General features: G+C 32.9%; 4 protein-coding genes across 4 annotated transcripts; all 4 read left to right on the top strand.

Moving 5' to 3' along the window:
• Positions 1-4726, top strand: LOC134258746 (putative glycine N-acyltransferase-like protein 1B). The gene is made up of 7 exons (XM_062741324.1): positions 1-118; positions 1779-1880; positions 2792-2899; positions 3136-3256; positions 3384-3461; positions 4002-4089; positions 4189-4726. Exons 2-7 carry the CDS (start codon positions 1797-1799, stop codon positions 4634-4636), a joined length of 927 nt encoding a protein of 308 aa, XP_062597308.1. The 5' UTR covers positions 1-118; positions 1779-1796; the 3' UTR covers positions 4637-4726.
• Positions 4727-15515: 10789 nt separating this feature from the next.
• On the top strand, positions 15516-18517 carry LOC134258745 (glycine N-acyltransferase-like protein Keg1). Its single transcript, XM_062741323.1, has 6 exons — positions 15516-15617; positions 16158-16265; positions 16504-16624; positions 16752-16829; positions 17815-17902; positions 18000-18517. Exons 1-6 carry the CDS (start codon positions 15534-15536, stop codon positions 18451-18453), a joined length of 933 nt encoding a protein of 310 aa, XP_062597307.1. The 5' UTR covers positions 15516-15533; the 3' UTR covers positions 18454-18517.
• Positions 18518-20740: 2223 nt separating this feature from the next.
• LOC134258785 (E3 ubiquitin-protein ligase rnf168-like) lies at positions 20741-21337 on the top strand. The gene has a single exon (XM_062741375.1). It carries the CDS (start codon positions 20741-20743, stop codon positions 21335-21337), a length of 597 nt encoding a protein of 198 aa, XP_062597359.1.
• A 2634-nt stretch (positions 21338-23971) lies between these two features.
• LOC134258784 (tripartite motif-containing protein 3-like) lies at positions 23972-24580 on the top strand. Its single transcript, XM_062741374.1, has one exon. The coding sequence runs from the start codon at positions 23972-23974 to the stop codon at positions 24578-24580; it is 609 nt and encodes a 202-aa protein (XP_062597358.1).
• Positions 24581-25742: the final 1162 nt, after the last annotated feature.

Genomic DNA, 25742 nt, shown 5'->3' with positions numbered 1-25742 from the left:
ACGATATTACTTGGTTATTTTAATAAAACTATAGATTTCAAGTTTTCCCTCAGATATTCCCCTATGACATGAATGTGCTCTGGTACATGTCGTGCTGAATAAAAACATCACAAAAAGTGTAAGTAGATGTTTGATATCATTTATCTAAAAAAAAAAAGAGACATTCCATGATAACAAAACCATTTTTCTCTATATTTAGGTGAGGTACATGAGACTGAGACAAACTTTCATAGAATAATTCAAGAAGTTTAGGCCTAATATATATGTTTATATAACCAAGTGACCCATTTTTAAGGTATGGTGAACTTATCAGTTAATGTTTCATGTATAAAATGTTGGCAGGTGGTTTTGCTTTATACGTGTACATGTTTGTGTAAGTGATTCTTCATGTGCTGATATATTCTTCATCATTCTTGCTTTGCATTGATTCTTATGGAAAGTAGTTTCTGTAAAACATGCAGATGTACACATAGTGGCCAGCTGCTCAGAAAAATATAGGAGCTTGAGTTTAGTAATCCGCTGCACAGGAAATATATAGGCAAAGATTACAAACAAATATACTAATGGTCAACTGCACCAAAAAATAAAGGATCATTTTACAGTGGCCAAATACAAAAAAAAAACAAAAACAAAACAAAACAAAAAAAAAAAAAAAAAAAAAAAAAAATCCTTTGGAGTTTAAAAGTTTATAGTTAATAAATGCACAATAAATAAATAAATAAATAAATAAATAAACATCTAATAAAACAAGTTTAAAAAAAATCAGATAAGCTTTTAATTTTTGTGAAAAAAAAATCATTTATGAAAAATAGAAACTAATGGATAATATCCTCAAAATATGATAATAAAATGTTGTAGAATTCCTCCTTCAATATATAAATACAGGCATAGTTAATTAATAAACTTTAATGTAAATACTAATTGTACCCCTTAGAGGGCCCGATAATCGAGGGTGATAATTATACGTTTGTTTTGTTCAGTAGACGTTCAGGGAACACACCCGCAATTCTCTAAAACATCAGAGGTGGGATCAGGTGTCATGGAAGAGTAAACATCTGCCTTTGACTCATCACACCTGTGGTGTGCTCCTCGTCATGATCGAGTAAACGTGAAAAAAATCAATAGAAATTCTGCTATTTCTTAATCCAAGACTTAGATGACATTTATTTCTTAACCAATGAAATATTTGCGGATATTTTCATTATCTTATTCGAATATACTTTGTGTTTTTCAATATACCAACGTGTATATGGTATTTTAGAAATAGATTGAACTTTGGGTAAATGGTTTTCATTGGTTAAGAAATATATTATTTGATTCTCTTGAGATGCATTTTATCTCACTCTATCCGAGTTAACAATGATGGCATTATTTTTTTTCTACAAGTAATACAATTATAATAATATCTTATTTAATTATAACCAGTTAACGGAAGCTGGAAAGAGATGAATGATAACAACTGGGTTTACCGTTTTAATTTTCAGATCAACGGCACCCTTTATCTCAAATCAGTTTCCCATAATTCTGGTGCAATCCAACTAAACTTTTATACCTATATGCCTTTTTAAATATCTTTTTCACGGGTAATTTTTTTCTCCTTCACGATTTCCTAACCATCGCACCAAGTGTTTTTCAAAGAAAATGTTTTGCTCTTTTTTTTTAAATTACCTGTATCAACAATTTCTATTTTCACATCGTTTTCTTGTCTTCATTATATCATATATTAATTGTAAAAAAATTGATTTAAATTTCAGATACATTAATGTTTTTATTGATAGTGTACTAGTAAAGTTCAGATGGAGGCTTACGTTGTTCTGCGAGAGGAGGAGTATCCCACTCTTCTAGAGGAACTAAAAAAGCAATTACCAGCATCACTAATGGTTAGCATAATTAAAACTATATTCTTCTACATTGAATGTCATTTCTGAGATATATAAATGTTCGTTTTCTTCATCTATTTCATTGCTTACAAAACGAATTGTAATTTAAACTAGATGTACTGTAAGCAATGAGCTCACTAAATGATACCCCCGCGTCCCATATGAATATAATGGGAGAGTCCATGTTTTGCTGTGGGAAACCCAAAATATGTGTCAGATCAAAAAGCAAAAAAGGAGGGTGCACAATGGCAATATGTCATAAAGATTCTGTGAAAGTTTCTTCAAATTTCATTCAGTGGTATGAGAGGAGTTGCGGATAAGAGATGGCTACCCCAAAGCGTAACAGACAGACGGACGGACATACCGATTTCTATATACCCTCCCGCTTTTCAACCGGGGTGGGGGGGGTATAAAAATTATAGCGTGCTTCAAAGAGTATTTTACCTTACTTCTGTGCTTTTACTGTGAGAATGACTATTTCATTATCTCATTTGTTATTCTAAAAACAATCAAGCAAAATTCACTATTTGAGAATAAAAAAAACTTTCCTAGGAGGTGAAATAAAACATTATTATGGAGAAGATATAATGGACGTTGAATGAAAAGCGTACTGTTAAAAGAAATACTATGCTCAAATAAGTAGACTAAGTTCACATTTTTTCTATGACACATATGAAAATATAGACTTTTCTCACAATACAGAATAGTCTATTCAGAAAATCATAATTCAAAATACTAGTACGAGTTAATAATAAACGTCAGATGGTGAACATAATGTAACTATCACGTTTTAGAATTTAAGTATTTAATTACTAGTATTTAAGTATTTCACAAGAGTTGGAGGAAGAATGTTTACTTAGTACAACTAGATCGAAAAAATGTGTACTTTCATTTACTTTATTTCTATATAGGTGTACTATCCACTGATGTTATCCCAAGAAAATCTTCTTCCAAAGTTTAAAACAATCTGTGTTGACAAATGGCCGGAGTTTACTTGTGTCTTAGAAGTGGAAAACCTGGTATGTTGTATAGGTCATCAACTTTGGATAGGTCATCTACTTTGGAGACAGCAGGGAATGTGCCTTGCATCAAATCTATTTTTTAAACTTGGTTGTTTTTTGGACAACCCAGTAATATTTCTAGATTGACAAAAACGATACCGTCTGATCTTCCTATTTTGTTATGCAGAGTAAAACGTTTACTTCAAATAGATAAAATATTGAGGTAAAAATCTAATATAGTCGTGAATTTTCAGGCTGATGACGTGTCCCCACACAGAGTGAATGCCTACTGTAGGAGGGAGGAATGTAGTGTTAACCTATATAGCATGATCTGTCAGCTCCTTCAGAAAACACCATCGGATATTCTCATTTACGGTAACATCATTCATTGTAAACTACTCAAAATGGTTATGGTTTTTCGAAATACGAATGTGTTTTAAATACAAAGACGACTCTGTTCTTTCATGTACGAGGATTGCCCTTTGTTCTATTCTGAAACCAGGTGGACCAAGAAGGATGAAGGAGATAATTTCTAAGTCAAACGATTCAAACAGCTCTAGGATATCGGCTTCAGGGTGCTGTAAGCATTTCCATGATTTTGTTATTCAAGTCTAATAATTGTAAAGTTTTCATTTAATCACTTCACTTTGTGAATGACGCTTTTTCCAGGATGTGTTCTTTCGATAATACTGTAATATGTACGGATGTTTTTGTCTCTTTTGCAATCCATGGCTTTTCGGTCCTCAATGCTTCCCACAAAGCCATCTGCATCAATATCTCGCCATAGGGCTTAAGGAAGCTCTGCGGTCTGAAAAGATTTGGGTTGAGAATATTCCTAGTATATGAACGTATTTGAACGCACGTATATGAGGACTTTCCCTCGCGATTTTCAGACTTCGCAAGTCTTTATGCCGATTTATTATTAACAATTACTTTCTTTTTGCGATTTCCAAATACCACTAAAATTGTTGCACGCAATTGAAAGTTAGTTCAAAATGCATGTATTTGATCAGTTAGTTAAATCAGTTAATCAACATTGAAGAATACATTTATCATTAAAGGAACTGTAAGTGAATATTAATATTAATGTTCTGATTTCATTTGTTTAAACAAAACATAGGTGGATCCAAGAGTGTTCGGGGAACTGTGCCCACAGATTTGCTAATTCACAATGCCTACAGAGTATCCAAAGATACCTTAAAGAAAAGGTAGATTATTTTCCCCCCTTTACATTTATCTAACAATTTATATCTGAAAACCATTTGTTTTATAAATCTTACCTCTTTTTTTCTTTTGTTTTTGTTTAGTGAAGTCCCTGTACATTTTTCTGTTACAACAATTAAGAAAGAACACATGGATTTAATCCTAAGTAAATGGCCGCAATCAAAAATTTTCAGTGATGCAAAGGAATTCTTCACACATACAGCCACCTCTTTGGAATCCGTGTGCATCCTCAACGAATCAGGAGAACCAGTGGCCTGGGGCTTTGAACAACATTACGGAGCGATTGGGATGATTTACGTTTTAAAGGAGTATCGGAGGAAGAAACTTGGAAGTGCCGTAGTTTCAATTCTGTCGGAGAAAATTTTAAGGAAACATGACTTTGTTTATGCAGCTATTGAGACAGAAAACACAGAGTCTATTTTATTGCACAAGAAGCTTGGCTACGAGAAATGTGACATATATCCTGAATGTATCTTTAACTGGTTTTTTTATGAGAAGGAAAAGAAAGGAACAACTAAATGTTGTCAGTAAAAGTACGTATATACAAGCCATAATTATACATCTCAGCTAAAGAAGTTAATAAATTTACTTATGAAAAACATTTTTAAGTTTAAAAAAATATTACATGTGTAATTGCTTATATCTTGTAATTGATTCGGTATTCAAGATAAAACATATGGATATAACAAAATGTATTCAAGTTCAAAAGTCCATAAAACAAAATAGGAGCAGAGCAAACACGGACCTCTCAAACATCAGAGGTGGGATCAGGTGCCGTGGAGGCGTGAACATCCCCTACTCTATCGATCATAAAACTTACGAAATGATGACTTTAAACGAGACTGCTGAAATTCTTGTTTCATCAACTTGATTGTCAATTTACCTCTTTTTAGACATTGTTCATACGTAGAGCATGCTCTTGCACACCGAATCAACTGAGATATATAAACTCCGTTTACAGGTGATGAAGGTATATTGCTGCATAAGTAAGGGAAGTTGACATCACGCTTATCATAGAGTTTGGTTGTTAGATTACCATTTACGTCCATTTCAAGTAAAATATCGGAATCCAAATATAAAACAGAGGTGTCAGACTTGGTGGCATCTTTTATCTCAAGCTCACCAGGATATATCTTATCGACATAAGAATGGAAATTACCCATGCTAATTGACAATACGTCGTCGATATATCTAAATGTTGAGTTGAAGGCCACAGCAAGTGTTTTCTTCTTTTCACGCATAAGAATTTTGCACAAATTCTGCTTCGTATGAATACAAAATTGGTCTGCTAATAACGGGGTGCAATGGTACCTGTGGAAATTCCAACAGATTGTTGGCAGACCTGCAGGCATGTTTACGAAGCTATCTTATGAAAAAGAAACGTCTTAAGACATACTTACGACATTTCTTGTGGGGTTTTCGAAAGTATTGTCACGTTACTTTTTTGGGATGTACGTGAACTTATTTGATTGTAGGGGAATACTCGCTCGGGGTAATGATTAACTTTATTCTCTATCTGGATTGCTCTACACGTGGGATAATTTCCTGATTTGGACTGCCCTCTACGATGGCTGTAAAAATCCAAAGAATAAAGAAATAATATACCGGGTATTTTTAATAACTGAAGTTTATTTTTTTAAATCGTCGATGAAAGTCAAAGTGTATTTTAATTGAAAAATTCAGATTTTTGTAGAGGACAGTATCGTAACTTAAGAAAGTTCTTAAGAATGATCTTAAAGTTAAGACAGCTTTTGACATATCTTAAGTCTATCTTAAGCAAAAATGGTTGCATTACAGTCATACAACACTTTTAAAACGTGCTAATTTTAGCGATTTTTTATTTTAACGTGAGTATTAAGCACAACTAGAAAAACAAATAATAATTCGAAGACACTATTCTGAAACTAAGTGCCTATGGTTGTTGCTTGCTCGACGAAATCGTCGTATCAGACGTGACAGAGTATTTAGAGATATTGATAACCCTTTTGACTAACTTGATGATGAAGCTATAATAAAAAATGTATGTTTTTCAAGATCCTTAATCCATGATTTATTTGAACAATTTCAAAATGAACTCAAACGTCCTTCTATTAGGAAGTCCTCAGAAAGCATGCAAAATCATGTGTATTTCATGTGTAAAAAATTACTCTTCCTCATATACGCCATTTTGAAATGCCCTTCCTGATGTTAAATTACATATATTTTTGTGTTTATTTTATAATGTGGTAAAAGGAGTTAATTTTTTGAAATTATAATTTAATCATATAATATAATTTTCAAGTCTGCATGCATATACTTTGTAAACACAGATTATGACATTCCCCTCGAAAGGTGTTAATTGCTTTGAAGTAACTTCTTGGCCGGATTGACACTTAATTATGATCAGTTCCTCATGCAGATGCACAACACATACAAAATGAATTTGTTAAAGATGTAATCTGTTACATGTTACAGTAACAGAATAAAACAATTGATCTATAATAAAAAAATGTATGTTTTTCACTTAACCTGAGAGAGCAATTTCAAAATGAACTCAAACGAGAGAGAGCATGCAAAATCATGTGTATTTCATGTTACTATAACATGTATAATGTTTTTTTTTTTACCCATGGTTAGAATGACCTAGTTCCTCATGCAGATGCACAACAGGTTCTTCTGTTAGGTTACAGTAACAGAATAAAACAATTGAATCTCACTTAACCTGAGAGAGCGAGAGAGAGAGTTTACATGTTACTATAACATTTATAATGTTTTTTTTCGGTGACCTAGCTCTGACCACAGGTTCTTGAGGACAGGAACATCCCCCCTTCGGGGGCTTTTTCGGGGGGGGGGGTGTAGGTAAACTTTTTCTCAGTATCAACTACTTTTAGTACCAATTCTCATACTACATTTTAGGTACATCGCTAAAAGTGGGGGGGCCAACCAGGCTTTCAATTAACATTTCCTATAGTATAGGTAAGGTAGGGAAAAAAAGTGTGGGGGGGGCAGCCCTCCCCCCCCTGGCCTCCCGGTTGCTACGCCCCTGCTAAAACAAACGTTCTATAAAATCTACCCTCCATTCTATATATGAAAATATATAGAGAGTGGGGTAGAAATTTTTTTTATATTTATGTTAGTTTAAGCAAATTTTCTGAATTGATAGGATAGATTATATCACAAAAATGTCATTGTGTCATCCATATATAATTTATGTGAAAAAACAGGCCCGGGGTTCTATACTAGGGGGGGGGTCCTGTCCTCAAGCACCTGTGGCTCTGACATACTTGTGCATGCTTCCCGCCGATTTTGCACTGTCTTCTATTTTGTTTCACTCATATAACAGGACCTTTTTTTCTTCACTTTTTAGTTCTTCCTGTAATTTGTTAATTTTCTCAAATATTGCCTACAATGCTTTTTTTCTTTGAAGAATTTGTAAAACATTGAAAAATTTTAAAAATAATATGGCATTGTGTTAACCACCACATCAAGCAGTATTTTGAGAAAATTTAAGACTTCTCTTTCGACTCATCTCCCCCGTGTCAGCGGCAGGCGGTGGCACGATAAAGATCCCTCACTGCTCAATGGCCCTGAGTGCTGAGTAAAGGTCAAAATTTGAAGCCCTTCACCGGCATACGGTGACGTCTCCATATGAGTGAAAAATTCTCGAGAGGGACGTTAAACAATATACAATCAATCAATCAATCGACTTATCTGCTGGGTGTTTTCTTGTCGAAACAGAAATTGTTAATTGTATAAGGGTTCCACGGATTAAATTGGCGCGCTTTTCATCTTCAAGAATTCTGAATGATCAAATTGCATAATATTTGAATTTTATATTTCAGTATATAGTCGAAATTAGATGATTATTTTAAATATATATATATATTCATATTCATAGATTTTTCATAGATTTTTTTTTAAAAATCAATTTTTTTTTTCAGTCTTTTAATATTTTCATTACGATGACATAACGTGTAGCATTATATAGCAAAAATGACAACTTTCTAATTCCTGACAATGGTTTTAAACTTTGCGTATTTCTATGTCATAATGATACAATAATCTTACGATGATCTTAAAATTTCCTCAAGATATGTCTTAGGAAATTTCTTATGAAATCTTAGGAAATGTTCGTAAACATGCCTGCTTGACTTATCGTGGGGAATGGTTGTGTATATAGTTGAAAAGTCGTAAGTTTTTAAGCTGTTGATTTTGGTGAAATCTTGTCATTTCAAATTGTCCTAAAGTTCCTGATGACTTTAACTTTTTAATCGTCAACTCCCCCTACTTATGCATCAATATTCGTAATAACTACGGACAGTCTCGGCAGGATTCTAAACCCATGACCTTTTGATCACGGTGTGAGCGCTTTACCGATTGAGCTACCGACACTGTTTTGACTTAATAAAGACAGAAGTTTGTTTTCTAATGTTATTTTACAAAGAGTAGCTCTTTTTCAGTAAAGAAGATTTTTTTTTCAATGTTGAAATTTTGGTATTGTGTCCAAACAGAAAAGTTTGAACTTTGTTATCACAAAATATATTCAAAATTCTGCCCTTTAAAATAATTTTATGGTAAATTTATCCAAAATCTTATACATTAACTATATAGCTTTACTGGTATGTTTTCACATTTTGAAGTGGAAACCAAAGAGCTAAAAAATGTTTAAGTGTTTTCAATATTATTCAAATGCTAAAAAGTGAAATAAAGTGAAAGTCATTCATATAATACTATAAAAATGGATTACAGGGAATTCGATTTACAGATATGAGTACATCGACATCAAATTTTAACATTATCATGTTTCATCTATAGATTTTTTTTCTTTATAATGATTCTGCATTGCACATTGCAGTATTTGAATAGTGGATTTTAAATCTATTCTCTGCTTCTCTGTACTGCAGTTAAACAAACAGGACAAGAATCCTTAATTGTATCTACTCCAACTCGAGAACATATTTGTGAAAACTTGTGTGGAATTTTTTCTCTCAAAATAATCTATAATATTTGATAGTGTTGAAGGTATATATATTGTGTGCAAGATAACTTAGACATTATATTCTTATAATGGATTTTACACTTCCAAAATGTAAGGACCATCCAAATCATACTTGTGAATTCTTGTGCAGGCAATGTAGAGCTGTGATTTGTGGTAAATGTCTTATTAATTCCCACAACAAGCATTTCATGGAAGACCTGGAAGATGTCTGGAAATCAAAGAAAGAGATAATTGAGAAAGATCGTATACATTATACAGCATGGGAAAAGGCTTGAAGAAGCTGTAAGGAAAGCCAAAGATAGTTATCTGGAAAGGTTAAGGGAGAGAAAGAAAGAAGATTTTATAATCCTGCAGAAACAAAAAGACGTCATCAAAAACAATTTAGAAAAAGCTCGCAAAATGGATCGTGTTATACCAGGTAGTCACAGTACCAGTGAAGAAATCCTCGCCTTCTCAGTCTATATGTTGCACGTCAACGAAAACCTGCGTTTCTTTGCGTTTAACATGTTCATGTTTTTTGTATAAGATTAAATTTTAATTCCTGCTGAATCATTTAATAGCATCAGACTATTTTTGTCCCCAATTAAATTTTCTGTCTTAAACTGTTGAAGGTTTAATAAATTCAGCTGACAAAGTTTGTAACAATTACATAATGTAATTACGTTTTCTTTGGATTGTTAATATTACAAAATAAAATTTCTTTTTAATTCAAGATTTGCAGGTTGTTGTGAATATTGGGTGAAAAAGTAACGAACATGGGGATAAGAGGGGGACTATTGTTTAAAACGTTGTGAAGATTAGGAATTATGTTTATAACTCAAACAACATACAGATATATTTTATCAGTGATGAGTTATTATACTCTTTTATCTATGTATACCACAGAGTCTGACACATCTGTTTCATATTTGGATATTTTAATTGAAAAGGCTTAAATGGATAATCTAACAACCAAGCATTCAGGCAAATGAAATAATCTTAACTTTCAACTGTAAACTTCCCTTACTTAGACAGCAATGAACCTTCAGCACCTTCATACGGGGTTTATACCGGTATTTCTCGGTTGATTCGATACGCAAGAGCATGCTCTACGTATGAACATTTTTTAAAACGAGATTAGTAATTGATAAACATAAGCATAATATAATTTAAAAGTTATATGTTATACAATGATAGCAAAAGCTTTTTTACACTATATATTACATGTATATAATAATTGAAGAAAATATGACATAAAATACCGAATAAGTATTAAAATCATGATAATCTCGATGGATGTGTGGATACCTATAGTTTTTAAGACTAAAATACAATTCTTGGTCAATTTTTGATCAGAAAATGCATACTTGGTGTTTCTTTTGGATTGTTCCTAATATATATTGGAGATTTATTAATTTTCATTTTATTAAACCACAGAATTATAATATGATTAACTGTAATTTAAAGAAATACTGTGTGGATTTAGAGATATTTTTGTGAGCATTTTCAATTACTTCAGTTGACAATTATACGAACCTGAGCATCGGACTACATTGATGACTTAGTTTTTAAATTTATTTTACAAAATGAAGCTCTTTGTATATAAGTTAGAAATATTTAAAAGTATTAAAATCTCGCTTACCTATGAATCCAACAAGAATTAACTTTGTTACTAAGATTTACGAAAAATTTTGTCCCATTTGTCAAACTTATGGTAATTTTATTCAAAGTCTTAGACAATATTTACTATATTTTTATGTTCTGACATTTTGAAGTGAGAACCAATAAGCTAAAAACTTTGTTTTGAAATAATTTCAATATTATTCATTTACTAAGAAATGAAATAAAGAAGGGGCTATTATTAATATACGGTAAATATAGTTTACAGTGTACTTGTTATACCAGATATGAGTGTATGGATCTGAAATAGTAAACATTATCATGTTTCATCTATATATTTTTCTTTATAATGATTCTGCATTGCACATTGCAGTATTTGAATAGTGAACTTTAAATAAATTCTCTGTACTGCAGTTGTAAAAATAAGACAGAAACTTCAAGTGTACACTCCAGTTCTTGAATATATTTGTGAAATGTGGATTTTTTCTCTCAAATATTCTATAATTTTTTAAAGGTATATATATCGTGTGCAAAGCACACCTTGAACATTGTATTCTCATGAGCATGCTCTACGTATGAACAATTTCTAAAAAGAGGTAAATTATTGACAAGCAAGTTGATGAAACAAGAATATCATCAGTCTCATTTAAAATCATCATTTTGTAAGTTCTATGGTCGATACAATAACCTTGTCAGCAAATTCAATTTATCATTGAGTCAAATGCTGACTGACGTTTTTCATACCAATTGTTAGTCCATTATTTATACACGACAACGGATGTTTCCGTTATTTCCTGATCATGACAAGGAGCACACGGCGGGTGTCACCGGTCGGCAGGGGATGTTCACTCCTCCATGGCACCTGATTCCACCTCTGATGTCTCGGGGGTCCGTGTTTGCTCTGCTCTTATTTTGTATTGTTTTATGGACTTTGAGATTGAAAACTGTTCGTTATCTCCATATCCTTCTTTATCTAAGAAAAGTTAATCTTCACTATGTTGCCATACGGGGGCATCAGTGTTTCACAAACATATCTTGTTATTTCATCAACACATATGTAACATTTTAGGGTGTAATTTAAAAGAAGTAGATATGAAACATAATTTATTTCGAACTGAGTTCTGTAGAGGGATGGTTTATGTAAATTTAAGTTGTTATGCCCCCGTAAACGAAATTTCGGGGGTATATAGTTTTTGTCGTGTCCGTCTGTCTGTCTGTCTCCCTCTCTGTCTGTCTCTCTGTTTGTTTGTTTGTCCGCAAAAACTTTAACCTTGCCCATAATTTTTGATTAAGTGGAGCTATGAATTTTATATTTCACATGTGTATTCCTTGTGACAAGACCTTTCTTTGGGTACCCCCAAATTAGACCTTTGACCTTGACCTTGGAGTTTGACCCACTTTTACATGAAAATTTTAAACTTTCATTTTGGCCACATCTTTTGAACAGTGGATACCAGGACATTTATACTTCACATATGTAATCTTTGTTGAAAGACCTTTCAATGAAGATCAACAACCTTGACCCTTTGACCCTGACCTTGTAGATTTCCATACTGGTGAAAAAACTTTAACCTTGGCCATAACTTTTGAACGTTAAGGGATACTGTAAAACGAGAATATTTGGCGCACTACTAATTTTAGCGCCTTTGGCGCAAGAGCCCCTGAGCGCTAAAATTTATTGTGCGCTAAAGGATTTCTAAGTATCATTTTTGTTTGTGTTCAAAGCTTTTACATAAGTACATGTAAACCGGAACGTGCGATTACGTAATGTCGAAGGGTCATTGGATTTTATATATACACTAGCACTGCACATGTTTGGAAGACAGAAAGTTCTGCCAAAAACTATTGTTACCCCGGTAGTTGTTACCCGATTATTATCATTAGCACCTTCAAAGTTTGGCTTCTCGGCGTGTCAATCATCTATCGCCTCGAGGTAAACAATGCAATCAAGCATGGCGATTGAGCTTGCAGACACCTGATTAGGATTACCGTTTTATCTAAGTAATTTTCTGTCGATGAATGCATTGTTTTAATGTGATTTAAATGAGTAAATGCTCCATTTCTTTTAATTGAAAATAGAAATAAAATAAATTTTAACATTGTACAACGTCCATGTGATAGCAACACGTACCGCGGTAAAGGTAACGAATGTTTACTGATATACGGGAGTACTAATGTGTTTCCGTGCTTGACTAACCAAAAAGTCAAATACGGGTGTGGATAAAAAAACAACACCTTTATATATTTTACTGACAAGTGCAAGCGCTAAAATTCATTTTCGCCAATGCATTCCCACTTGCGTTTGCGCTAAAATACGCCAAATGCGCCAAATTTTCTCGTTTTACAGTATGGCTTTTATACTTCATATGTGTAATCCTTGTGAGAAGACCCTTCACTGGATACCAAGAACTTTGACCCTGTGACCTTGACCTTTGAGACTGACCTACTTTTAGAAAAGCAAACCTACCATAACTTTTAAATGGTTACGTATTTCATTCTTGTGACAAGACCTTTCATTTGATAACAAGAACTTTGACCCTTTGACCTTGGAGTTTAACCTTGGCCATATTTTCTGAACGGTAAGGGTTAGGTCTTCCATACTCTACATAAGTATTCTATGTGGCAAGACCTTTCATTTGATACCAATTACATTGACCTTTTGACCTTGACCTTAGAGATTTTTGTACTTATTAAAAAAACTTTAACATTGGCTTACTTTCAAATTTCACAATTGTTTTCCAGTGAGAATACCCTACTTTTGATACCAATTAATTAAATTTGCAAGAAAAGTTTAATCTTTGCTATGTTGTCATACGGGGGCATCAGTCTTTCACAAACACATCTCCTTTTGTTCATGTTTTTTTCTTGAGATCTGGGGTTTTCATTTAGGCAATTTTCAGGAATTGTTCCATTATAGAAAATAAGATATCACGAGTTATTCCACTATTTAAAAAGATGTTATTCCGTTCATTAATTTTCTCGTGGAAGTAATGTACATGTACCTAAGCATAAGCCTTCACAACATCAGAGGGGGATTGGGTGTGATAGGTGAGTGAGCATTAATTTCTAGCCAATCAATCACGCTTGTCGTGTCCTTGGCATGATCGTAAAAAATCTGTAGACAATTCAGTGTGTAAATAATAAGCTTTGTATGTAAAAATCGGGTCAGCATTTGATTCAATTATCGATCTTATTTGCTGACAAGGTCATTGTGTCAACCATAAAATATGCAAAATGATGACTTCAAACGATATTGTTGATATCCTTGGTTCATCAACCTGTTTTGTCAATAGCTTGTCTCGTTTTAATATTTTCTCGTACGTAGAGCTTAGTCTTTTGTATCGAATCCATTGAGAGACGTAAACCCCATATGCAGGTAATAGGGGTATATTGCTGCATAGGTAAGGGATTGAAAAGTCACATTTATATAATATATACATGTATTTGTTATTAGGTAACTACTTATGTCTTTTACCTGTAAAATAAGAAAATGAAATATGTGCAGGAAACGAACTGTATTCAAGCTCAAAATGCAAATCACGAGCAGAGCAAAATAGGACCTCAGAAGCATCAAATGTGGGATCGAGTGCCATGGAGGAGTGAGAACCCCATACCAACCGGCCATACCCGCCAGAGAAACCAAACGATTTTCAAACTTTATTTCCCACCGAAATATGGCTGAAATAATGCCAATTCGGCGTAAGGCACTGATCAATCAATTTTACAATATTAAATACTTAATTGAGCATTTGACTTAATGAAAGATTGTATTCGCAGATATTTCAATGCTTTTTATTCAATGTTTAATTTGTCCTTTTCTATTTATTTTGAATTTCAATACATTGTTATATATACATGTACTTAATTAATGATAAAGCAACACTAAGTTACAGCATTGGCAATTATAGTCTAACTGATCATTTCACACGTTATCTGCCTAATATATATATATATATATATATATATATATATATATATATATATATATATATATACATTTTCATGTATACAAATATTATCCATAACCATATGAAACAACTACGACATTATTCATGAAACTGTACATTTAAAATAAAGTTTTCCCGCAAGTTTTCCCCCTATGACATGAATGTGCTTTGGTAGTTTTACATAAAAACATAACAAAAATGTAAGTAGATATGTGTATTAAATATTATTTTATATCTCTGAGAAAAATTCTTTAAAATTATGAGACATTCCATGATAATAAAACCATGTTTCTATACATGTAGATGAGATTGATGAGACTGAAACACACTTTCATAGAATAATTCAGTATGATTAACGTTTATATGACCAGGTGACCCATTTTCAAAGTATGTTGAATTTATCAGTTTATGTTTTATATGTAACATGTTGACAGGAGTTCATGCAATATACGTGTTAATTTTGTGTAAGTAATTCTTCATGTTCTGATACATGTATTCTTCATCATTCATGCTTTGTTTTGATTCTTATGGAAAGTATTGGCTGTAAAACAGGCAGGTGTATGCTCCTCGTCCTGATCGAGTAAACAGGAAGAGAATCAATAGAAATTCAGAGTGAAAATAATCATGATAATGACCTAACAATATGTACATGTATGAATTTATATTCGACTTAATGATAGATTGCGCCAGCTGATAAAGTCACTGTATCGACAATAGAGGTTAGCCAACTTCAAGAAAATAAAAAAATTCAACAGTGGTATTTACACTAAGGTACATATGAGTTGAAATCTCCCTTATTTGCAAGGCGAAAAATTTAACTTGGCAATTGATCTTGAATACTGTTCGTTATCTACACATGTTTCATACATGAATTTCTTTTTGACAGTGTACTAGTACAGTTCAGATGGAGGCTTACGTAGTTCTACGAGAGGAGGAATATCCAACTCTTCTGGAGGAACTAAAAATGCAATTACCAGCATCACAAATGGTTAGCATAATTAAAACTACATTGTTCTAAATAGCATGTGTTAGTTTGAGATCATAAATGTTCGTTTTCTTCATCTATTTCATCGCTTAAGAGAGAAAATGCAATTTAAAAAATTGCAGCGTGACTTTAAAGGGTATATTACCTTACTTCTGTTCTTTTACTGTGAGAATTACTATTTTATTACCTCATTTGTTATTCTTTACAAACAATCAAGCAAAATTCAGTACAAGTATTTGAGTTTAAAAAAACTTTCCTAGGAGGTGAAATAAAACATCATTACGGAGGAGATATAATGGACATTGAATGCAAGGAGTATTGTTAAAATCTGTGAAAATATAGACTTTTCTCAAAATACATGTACAGAATACTTTTCTGAAACAATTCAAAATACTAGTACGAGTCAATGATAAATGTCAGATGGTGAACGTAATGTAACTATTACGTTTGAGAATTTAAGTTTTAACAAGAGTTGGAAGAAAAATGTTTACTTAGTACAAGTAAATAAAAAAATATCCTGTCATTTACTTTATTTTTGTGTAGGTGTACTATCCACTGATGTTGTCCCAAGAAAATCTTCTTCCAAAGTTTAAAGCAATCTGTGTTGACAAATGGCCAGAGTTTACTTGTGTCTTAGAAGTGGAAAACCTGGTACGTTGTAAAGGTCATCAACTTTGAAGACAGCCGGGCATGTGACTTGCGTCAACCTTTTTTTTTAAAAATTGGTTGTTTTTAACAACCCAGTAATATTTCTAGATGGACAAAATTGATACCGTGTGATCTTCCTATCTTGTTATACAGATTAAAACGTTTACTTATGAAAAGTGTCCTTAAAATGTCTGTGGATAAAATGTTGAGGTAGAAATCTAAGATTGTCGTGAATTTTTAGGCCGATGACGTGTCCCCACACAGAGTGAATGCCTACAGTAAGAGGGAGGAATGTAGTGTTAGTCTACATAGCATGATCTGTCAGCTCCTTCAGAAAACACCATCGGATATCCTGATTTACGGTAACAGCATTCATCGTAAACTACTCAAAATGATTATGATTTTTAGAAATACGAATGTGTTTTAAATACAAAGACGACTTTGATCTTTTATGTACGAGGGTTGTCCTGTTTTGTATTCCGGTACCAGGTGGACCAAGACGAATGAAGGAGATAATTTCTAAGTCAAACGATTCAAACAGCTCTAGGATATCGGCTTCAGGGTGCTGTAAGCATTTCCATAATTTTGTTATTCAAGTCTGATAATTGTAATGTTTTCATTTAATCACTTCACTTTGTGAATGATGTTTTTTCCAAGATATGTTGCTTCGATAATACTGTAATATGTACGGGTATTTTTTGTCTCTTTTGCAATCCATGGCTTTTCGGTCCTCAGTGCTTCCCACAAAGCCATCTGCATCAATATCTCGCCAAAGGGATTTTTAAAACTCTTTACAACTTACTGAATTTTTATGCAACATACGCTTAATGCCACGTCATAGAAATATGACGTTACCGTTTCCCAGAAAATTACTTCCCTTATTTTATGAGTTTAAAGCAAGTATAAAATAGAAGGAATTTTGCAATAAATTGAAGATAAAATTAACTTTTTAAAGTGCGGAAAATGCTGAAAAGATCTGATTTTGCGTTAGAAATAGGAAATAGTATATGCGTTAGAATGCGTGACTGCGGGGAAGGGGGTTAGTATATGAACGTATTTGAACTTACGTACCGTATAGGTAGAATTTTTAGCGAGGATCTAATGGTGGCATTATTAGCGAGGGTTCTGAGATCGCTATATATATCACTAAAAATAAACAGTCTTTAATTTGTAATAACTTCTTTAGTGATCATTTTAAAATCGCTAAAATTTTGTCCCGCTAAAAATAATTAAATTACCATATTTTAAGGACAAATTGCTAAATTTGCGTCTCGTTAAAATTTCCACTGATACGGTATATGAGGACTTTCCTTCGCGATTTTCAGACTCCGCAAGTCTTTAAGCCGATTTATTATTAACAATTACTTTCTTTTTGCGATTTCCAAATACCACTAAAATTGTTGCACGCAATGGAAAGTTAGTCCAAAATGCATGTATTTGATCAGTTAGTTAAATCAGTTAATCAACATTGAAGAATACATTTATCATTAAAGGAACTGTAAGTGAATCTTAATATTAATGTTCTGATTTCATTTGTTTAAACAAAACATAGGTGGATCCAAGAGTGTTCAGGGAACTGAGCCCACAGATTTGCTAATTCACAATGCCTACAGAGTATCCAAAGATACCTTAAAGAAAAGGTAGATTATTTTCCCCCTTTACATTTATCTAACAATTTATATCCGAAAACCATTTGTTTTATAACTCTTGTTTCTTTTTGCTTTTGAATTTTTGTAGTGAAGTACCTCTACATTTTTCTGTCACAACAATTAAGAAAGAACACATGGATTTAATCCTAAGTAAATGGAAGCACTCAGAAATTTTCAGTGATGCAAAGGAATTCTTCACACATACAGCCACCTCTTTGGAATCCGTGTGCATCCTCAACGAATCAGGAGAACCAGTGGCATGGGGCTTTGAACAACACTACGGAGCGATCGGGATGGTTTACGTATTACCAGAGTATCGGAGGAAGAAACTTGGAAGTGTCGTAGTTTCTATTCTGTCGGAGAAAATTCTAAGAAAACATGCCTTTGTGTACGCAGCTATTGAAACAGAAAACACAGGGTCTATTTCATTTCACAAGAAGCTTGGATACGAGGAATGTGACATACTAGTATATCCTGAGTGTATCTTTAATTGGTTTCTTTATGAGAAGGAAAAGAAAGGAACAACTAAATGCTGTCAGTAATAGTATATACAAGCCATAATTATACATCTCAGCTAAAGAAGTTAATAAATTTACTTATGAAAAAGATTTTTGATATTTAAAAAAATTACATGTTTAATTGCTTATATCTCTTGATTGATTCGATATTCAAGATGAAACATATGGAGATAACAAACAGTAATCAAGATCAAAAGTCCATAAAACAGTAAAATATAGGAGCAGAGCAAACACGGACTCTAAAACATCAGACGTGGGATCAGGTGCCCTGGAGGAGTGAACATCCCCTACCGACCGGTCACACCGGCTGTGTGCTCCTTGTCATGATCGGGAAATAACGGAAAAATCCGTTGTCAATTCAGTGTATAAATAATTGACTATCAAAAGGTATGACAAACGCGTCAGTCAACATGCATTTGAATCAATGATAAATGGTATTTGCTGACAGGGTCAGTGTATCGACCATAGAACTAACGAAATTATGACTTTAAACGAGACTGCTGAAATCCTTTTTAATCAACTTGTTTGTAAACATTTTACCTCGCTTTAGAAATTGTTCATACGTAGAGCATGCTCTTGAGTATCGAATCAACTAAGATATATAAACTCCGTTTACAAGTGATGAATGTATATTGCTGCATAAGTAAGGAAAGTTGACATCACGTTTATCATAGAGTTTGGTTGTTAGATTACCATTAACGTCCCTTTGAAGTACAATATCGGAATCCAAATATGAAACAGAGGTGTCAGACTCGGTGATATCTTTTATCTCAAGCTTACCAAGATATATCATATCGACATAAGAATGGAAATTACCCATGTTAATTGACAATACGTCGTCGATATATCTAAATATCGAGTTGAATGCCACAGCAAGTGTTTCTTCTTTTCAGGCATAAGATTTTGCACAAATTTTGCTTCATACAAAAATAGGTCTGCTAATAACGGGGTGCAATTGGTACCCATGGGAATTCCAATAGATTGTTGGCAGACCTGGTCTCCAAAAACGACATAGATATTGTCAATCAGAAACTTAAGCATCTTTTTGATGTAAACTTCAGAGTACTTGTGTACAATGAGATTGTTATACCCCCTTCCACTTGAAAAGCGGGAGGGTATATAGTAATCGGTATGTCCGTCCGTCCGTCTGTCTGTTACGCTTTGGGGTACCCATCTCTTATCCACAACTCCTCTCATACCACTGAATGAAATTTAATGAAACTTTCACAGAATCTTTATTACATATTGCCACTCATTATTGCACCTCCTATTTTACTTTTTGGTCCGACACTCATTTAGGGTTTCCCATAGCAAAACATGGACACTGCCATTTTATACATATGGGAAGCTGGGGTTATTATTTAGTGAGCTCTGACATTGCTCACAGCAGCTCTAGTTTTTTAGCAAAATGATTTTGCAAATGACCAATGACAAGGTAAGTAAATTTACGAGTTCCATGATAGTCAATGATCTCAAAAAGCCTGGACTTTAACTTATCGTGGGGAATGGTTGTGTATAAATTTAAAGTTGAAAAGTCGTAAGTTTTTAAGCTGTTGATTTTGGTAAAATTTTGTCATTTCAAATTGTCTCGGCAGGAGTCTGAACCCATGACCTTCCGATCACGGAAGGAGCGCTTTGCCGATTGAGCTACCGACACTGTTCTGACTTAGTAAAGACAGAAGTTTGTTTTCTACTATTATTTTACAAAAAGTAACCCTTTTTAAGTAAATAAGATTTTTTTTCAATGTTGAAATTTTGCTATTGTGTCCAAAGAGAAAAGTTTGAACTCTGTTATTACAAAATATATTTAAAATTCTGCCCTTTAAAATAAACTTATGGTTAATTTATCCAAAATCTTATACATTTACTATATAGCTTTACTGGTATGTTTTTTACATTTTGAAGTGGAAACCAATAAGCTAAAACTTGATTTCAATATTATTCAAATGCTACGAAGTGAAATAAAGTGAAAGTCATTCATATGATACTGTAAAAATGGATTACAGGGAATTCGATATACAGATATGAGTACATCGACATCAAATTTTAACATTATCATGTTTCATCTATAGATTTTTTTCTTTATAATGATTCTGTAATGCACATTGCAGTATTTGAATAGTGGACTTTAAATCTATTCTCTGCATTGCAGTTATACAAACAAGACAAGAAACCTTAATTGTATACTCCAATTCGCGAACATATTTGTGAAAACTTGTGTGGATTTTTTTCTCAAAATAATCTATAATGTTTGATAGTGTTGAAGGAATATATATTGTGTGCAAAATAACTTCGACATTATATTCTTATAATGGATTTTACACTTCCAAAATGTAAGGACCATCCAAATCATACTTGTGAATTCTTGTGCAGGCAATGTAGAGCTGTGATTTGTGGTAAATGTCTTATCAATTCCCACAACAAGCATTTCATGGAAGATCTTGAAGATGTCTGGAAATCAAAGAAAGAGATAATTGAGAAAGATCGTGAAGTCGTTACACTTTATCGCGATCTTGAAGAGAATATCGCTTTGGAGGAGGAAGAAATGAAAAAGAAATACGAATCCATAGAAAATGACATCATACAACATGGAAAAAGGCTTGAAGAAGCTGTAAGGAAAGCCAAAGATAGTTATCTGGAAAGGTTAACCGAGAAAAAGAAAGAAGAGTTTATACTCCTGAAGAAACAGAAAGATGTCATCAAAAACAATTTAGAAAAAGTTCGCAAAATGGATCTTGTTATACCAGATAGTCGCAGTACCAGTGAAGAAATCCTCGCCTTCTGTACGTTAGACGTTAAACCTCTACCTGAGGTGCCGAAACTTAAAAAGACATCACCTCCAGATTTTGTTCCAAATATGAACTTGTTGGAGGGAATAACCGAAAATTTTGCAAACCTAGCAATTTGATTTGCCAAATTTATGACAAGAATTGGTGGATAAAGAGGAATTTGTTTCTTTTCGTTTTAAATTTTAAATTTTAGAGTTTAATGAATCCAGCTGACAAAGTTTGTAACAAATAATTAATTTTTTTTGTATTGTTAATATTACAAAATAAAACTTGCTTTTAATTCAAGATTTGCATGTTTTGAATATTGGGTGAAAAAAGTAACTAACATGGGGATAAGAGGGGGACCATTGTTTAAAACATACATTTTAATCCCTGATGTATCATTTAATAGCATCAACACATTCATTTGTTTTTAATTGAAAACCTTAAATGATAATCAAGGAAATTTTCAACTGTAAACTTCAACACTTAAACAGCAATGTACCTTCAGAGGGTTTAATGATTCCAGCTTTTTACAAAGTTTTTTTTAAAACGAGATATAACAAATACATAATATATTAAAAGTTTTCTTTTTTATACACTATGTATTGTTAATATTACAAAATAAAACTTGCCTTTAATTCAAGATTTGCAAGCTGTTGTGAATATATATGGGATAATTTTCATTTTATCAAACCACATAATTACAATATGATTAAATATAACTTTAACGAAATACTGAGTGGATTTAAAGATATTTTTTGTGAGCATTTTCAATTACATAATAATTGACAATTATACGGAGGTAACTATTTTTTTAAATACTAGTATTGTAAAAATGGGAATTACGTTTATACATGACAGCTTTAGTAATAACTCAAGCAACAAACATTTTACTTTTTAACTTTTTCTTAGTTTCAATGAAATGTTGTAGTTTTCTACCCTTTATATATACCATTAGTCAAACTTATAAATTTATTCAAAGTCTTAGTATTTACTGAAACATCTTTGTTTTAAAATAATTCCAATATATTTTATAGAAATATTTTAATTGAAAAAGACGTGTATTTGATATACCAGATATGAGTGTATGGACTAACAACATTATCATGCATTATATATAAACAAGATGGTTTTAATTTTTCAGCGGAAGACCTTCTTGTCAACTTTTATTATTATTATTATTATTCTTTTTTTTCCTACCTATACAGAAACTTTCAATATACCTTCAGCACCTGCATTTTTTTCGGGGTTTATATTTCTCGGTTCCGATTGTCGATTTTATGATTTTTGAAGAGCATGCCCTACGGCTATAGAATAAAATTTCTATGATAGTCGATGATATTTTTATTACAAACAAGTTGCTGAATTTCAAAAATTTTACCACCTTTTCTACGATACCTTTTTACCTGGAAATATTTTGTTGAAACATGTAGAACAAAAGAAGTGTAGAATTCTCTTTCAAATAAGTTCTAAAATGGTCGATATCAATGACCTTGTTCATCAATTATGATTTATTTTTTGCCGTTCTTTATTTTTGGGTAAAGCATAAAAATTAATTTTCCGCTGAATGATGTTTTTCATACTAATTGTTTTAGGCCATTATATACACTTCTAAATTGTCGCATGGATTTTCCGTTATTTTGTACAGGCGATTTCTGACAAGCATTTTTTCATGAAACTTTCACAAAATATGTGGGTTATATGAAATTGTTACATCCGAAGAGAAATTTGAAAAATTCTCTTCTGGTGCCAAGTTATGCTTTCACTCCTCCATGGCACCTCATTCCACCTCTGACGTTTTGGAGGTCCGTGTTTGCTCTGCTCTTTTGTATTGTTAAATGGACTTGAAAACTATTTGTTATATCCATATACAATGTATTTCATCAATTCAGCTGTCTGTAGCCCACCTGGCAACTATGCCTAGGTATTCACTTAAGGCAGTGCTACACAATCTTCACTTGCACCCAGGTAGTCCTTGCATCACATAGGGTATGCATAGAAAAAAAACTAGAAGTAGTATAGTGAAGTTTGTATTTGTCGCCCTTTGGTGAAAGATATTGCCCTACGAATATAAACTACACAATATCATATTTGATTTAAGGTCCATTGCTAACTGACATCATGCATGTAATTTGCTTACTAAATGTTTAAACCAGATATTAAGGTAAATTAACAATTAAGGTACACAGTCTGCTACACGAGAAGAGTCTCGACCTATGGAATGGTCTGTGGTACCAGGAGACAAAATTATACCTATTTTTAAAAAGACTTTTCTGCTCATCATAAGATGTAAATGATTGGCTGTTTGATGTCTATAAACGTTGAATAAAATTTTCAGAAGTGTTAAGAATTACAAATTTGACCAAATTATCCGTCCCTTGGGTCTGAACCCTAGACTTGGGGAGGGGGATATGAATTTAACAGATAATGATATAAGTAACTGAGTCTTAACAAGAAAAATTTGATAAAAAACGGTAGGGAAAGAACTATATTTAAACTCTTCTGTTTATTGATTTTTTCCACAACATTGGTCTTGTAAATGCGCACTAAAGCATTTGAATAGACACTTTAAATCTATGTCTATGTACCTTATTTAAACAATTTTGAATTGACGCATAGAAGATAAGGTCTCAATGTCGCTCTGGTTAATTTTTTTCTAGAAACTTCTAGAACAATTAAAAATTGCGTTTTCAAAATTAAAACCAATGAATAATCATCGTTATTTTGTGGACTTTCTGCACTGAAGAAATTATAAATATTTCACAAAGAAAATGGAAATTACTCTACCAAAGTGCAAGGCTCATGAAAGCCATACTTGTGAATTCTTTTGCAAGCAATGTGAAGCCGTGATTTGTGGAAAATGTCTCGTGAGTTTCCACAAAAAACATGAAGTGGAAGACCTGGAAGATCTTTGTAAATCTAAGGGGGAATTAATCGCCAAAGAACATGATATGGTGAGAAACGCCATTTCCCTGTATCAACAACTGGAAATGGATATAGCTGTCGAAGAGCAAGTCATGAAAGACCAATACCGTATCATCGAAACTGATATCGTAATCCATGCAGAAAAACTGGAGGCAGCAGTCAAAAAAGCTAAGGAGCAATTCCTTGAACAAGTGATAGAAAAACGAGTGGATGATGTTTTACTCTTAGAACAACAAAGAAAGGACGTCATAAGAAACTTAGAAGAAGCCAGAAGCATGGAACTTTTTCTGCCAGACAGACTCGATACATGTGAGAAAATACTCTCTTTCTGTAAGTTAGAGGTGAAATCCTTACCCCCAGTGCCCAAACTTCAGAGGATATCGCCGCCCGAATTTGTTCCTGACACCGATCATTTGGAGAGAATAAACGATCATTTTGGAAATCTCGTGATTTGATCTACACTGCAACCAAAGAACATTTTCAACAATGTAAATTTAGCATTGGGAAACAAAAATAAAGATATGAATTATATTTCAATACGTAACATAGATTAGTGATAGGCATGCAATTAGTGATAGATATATTGAATCCGTGGCCATTATATTTTTATCCAAATATTTACTAAAATTTAAAAAAATCTAAATAAATATATTTTTGAAAATGAATTGTTTAGATCATTTAAAAAAATATTTCATGATTTTGATTGCAGATTTATCGACAGTAAATTTGTATATTTTACATTTATTACAGCATGATGATATTATTGTTTCATCAACTTTTTTGTCATTCTTAAGCCTCGTTTTAAAAAAATTTGTACGCAGAGCATGCTATTGCGTATATCGAATTAACCAGACATTTATTTCAGTGAAATGAAACATATGGAAATAACGAACAGTATTCAAGATCAAAACTCCTTATATAAAACAATACAGAATAGGATCAGAGCAAACAAGGACCTCCAAAACATCTGAGGTGGATCAGGTGCCATGGAGGAGTGAGCATCCCCTGCTGACCGGTCACACCCACCGTCTGCTCCTTGTCACGATCGGAAAATAACGGGAAAATCCGTCGGTGTATAAATAATGGACTAAGAATTAGTGTGAAAAACGCCCGTAGCATTTGACTCAGTAATAATTTGTATTTGCTGACAAGGTCATTGTATCGACCATGATAGAATTTACGAAATTATGACTTTGAACGAGACTGCTGGTATTTTTGAATTGTTTTATCAAGTTGTTTTTCAATAATTTACCTCGTTTAAGAAATTGTTCATACGTAGAGCATGCTCTTGCGCATCGAATCAACTGAGATATAAACTCCGTACGCAGGTGATGAAGGTATATTGCTGCATAAGTCGGGAAGTTGACGATTTAAAAGTTAAAGTCATCACGTTTATCATAAAGTTTGGTTGTTTGATAACCATTATCGTCTTTTTCAAGTAGTATATCCAAATATGAAAAAGATGTGTCAGACTCTATGGTATCTTTATCTCAAGTTCACCGGGATATATCGTATCGACATAAGAAAGGAAATTGCCATTGTGAATTGAAAATATGTCGTCGATACATCAAAATGTCGAGTTGAAGGTCACTCCAAGTGTTTTCTTCTTTTCACGCA

The sequence above is a fragment of the Saccostrea cucullata genome, unplaced genomic scaffold (genome assembly GCF_032062105.1).
Source record: "Saccostrea cucullata isolate Sc308-1 unplaced genomic scaffold, CSIRO_AGI_Scuc_v1 ctg27, whole genome shotgun sequence".
NCBI classification, from domain to species: Eukaryota; Metazoa; Mollusca; class Bivalvia; order Ostreida; family Ostreidae; genus Saccostrea; species Saccostrea cuccullata.
The sequence above is the reverse complement of the archived record's forward strand: the minus strand, read 5'-3'. Positions and strand labels throughout refer to the sequence as shown.

What these genes read in the sequence shown, in the direction of transcription:
- LOC134258784 (XM_062741374.1), top strand. Translation starts at nt 23,972, where the DNA reads ATGGAAATTACTCTACCAAAGTGCAAGGCTCATGAAAGCCATACTTGT.
- LOC134258746 (XM_062741324.1), top strand. Translation starts at nt 1,797, where the DNA reads ATGGAGGCTTACGTTGTTCTGCGAGAGGAGGAGTATCCCACTCTTCTA. An exon ending in AATTACCAGCATCACTAATG is followed by an intron (nt 1,881 to 2,791) that starts GTTAGCATAATT and finishes ATTTCTATATAG; the next exon opens with GTGTACTATCCACTGATGTT. An exon ending in GATATCGGCTTCAGGGTGCT is followed by an intron (nt 3,462 to 4,001) that starts GTAAGCATTTCC and finishes AACAAAACATAG; the next exon opens with GTGGATCCAAGAGTGTTCGG.
- LOC134258745 (XM_062741323.1), top strand. Translation starts at nt 15,534, where the DNA reads ATGGAGGCTTACGTAGTTCTACGAGAGGAGGAATATCCAACTCTTCTG. An exon ending in ATCGGATATCCTGATTTACG is followed by an intron (nt 16,625 to 16,751) that starts GTAACAGCATTC and finishes TTCCGGTACCAG; the next exon opens with GTGGACCAAGACGAATGAAG. An exon ending in GATATCGGCTTCAGGGTGCT is followed by an intron (nt 16,830 to 17,814) that starts GTAAGCATTTCC and finishes AACAAAACATAG; the next exon opens with GTGGATCCAAGAGTGTTCAG.
- LOC134258785 (XM_062741375.1), top strand. Translation starts at nt 20,741, where the DNA reads ATGGATTTTACACTTCCAAAATGTAAGGACCATCCAAATCATACTTGT.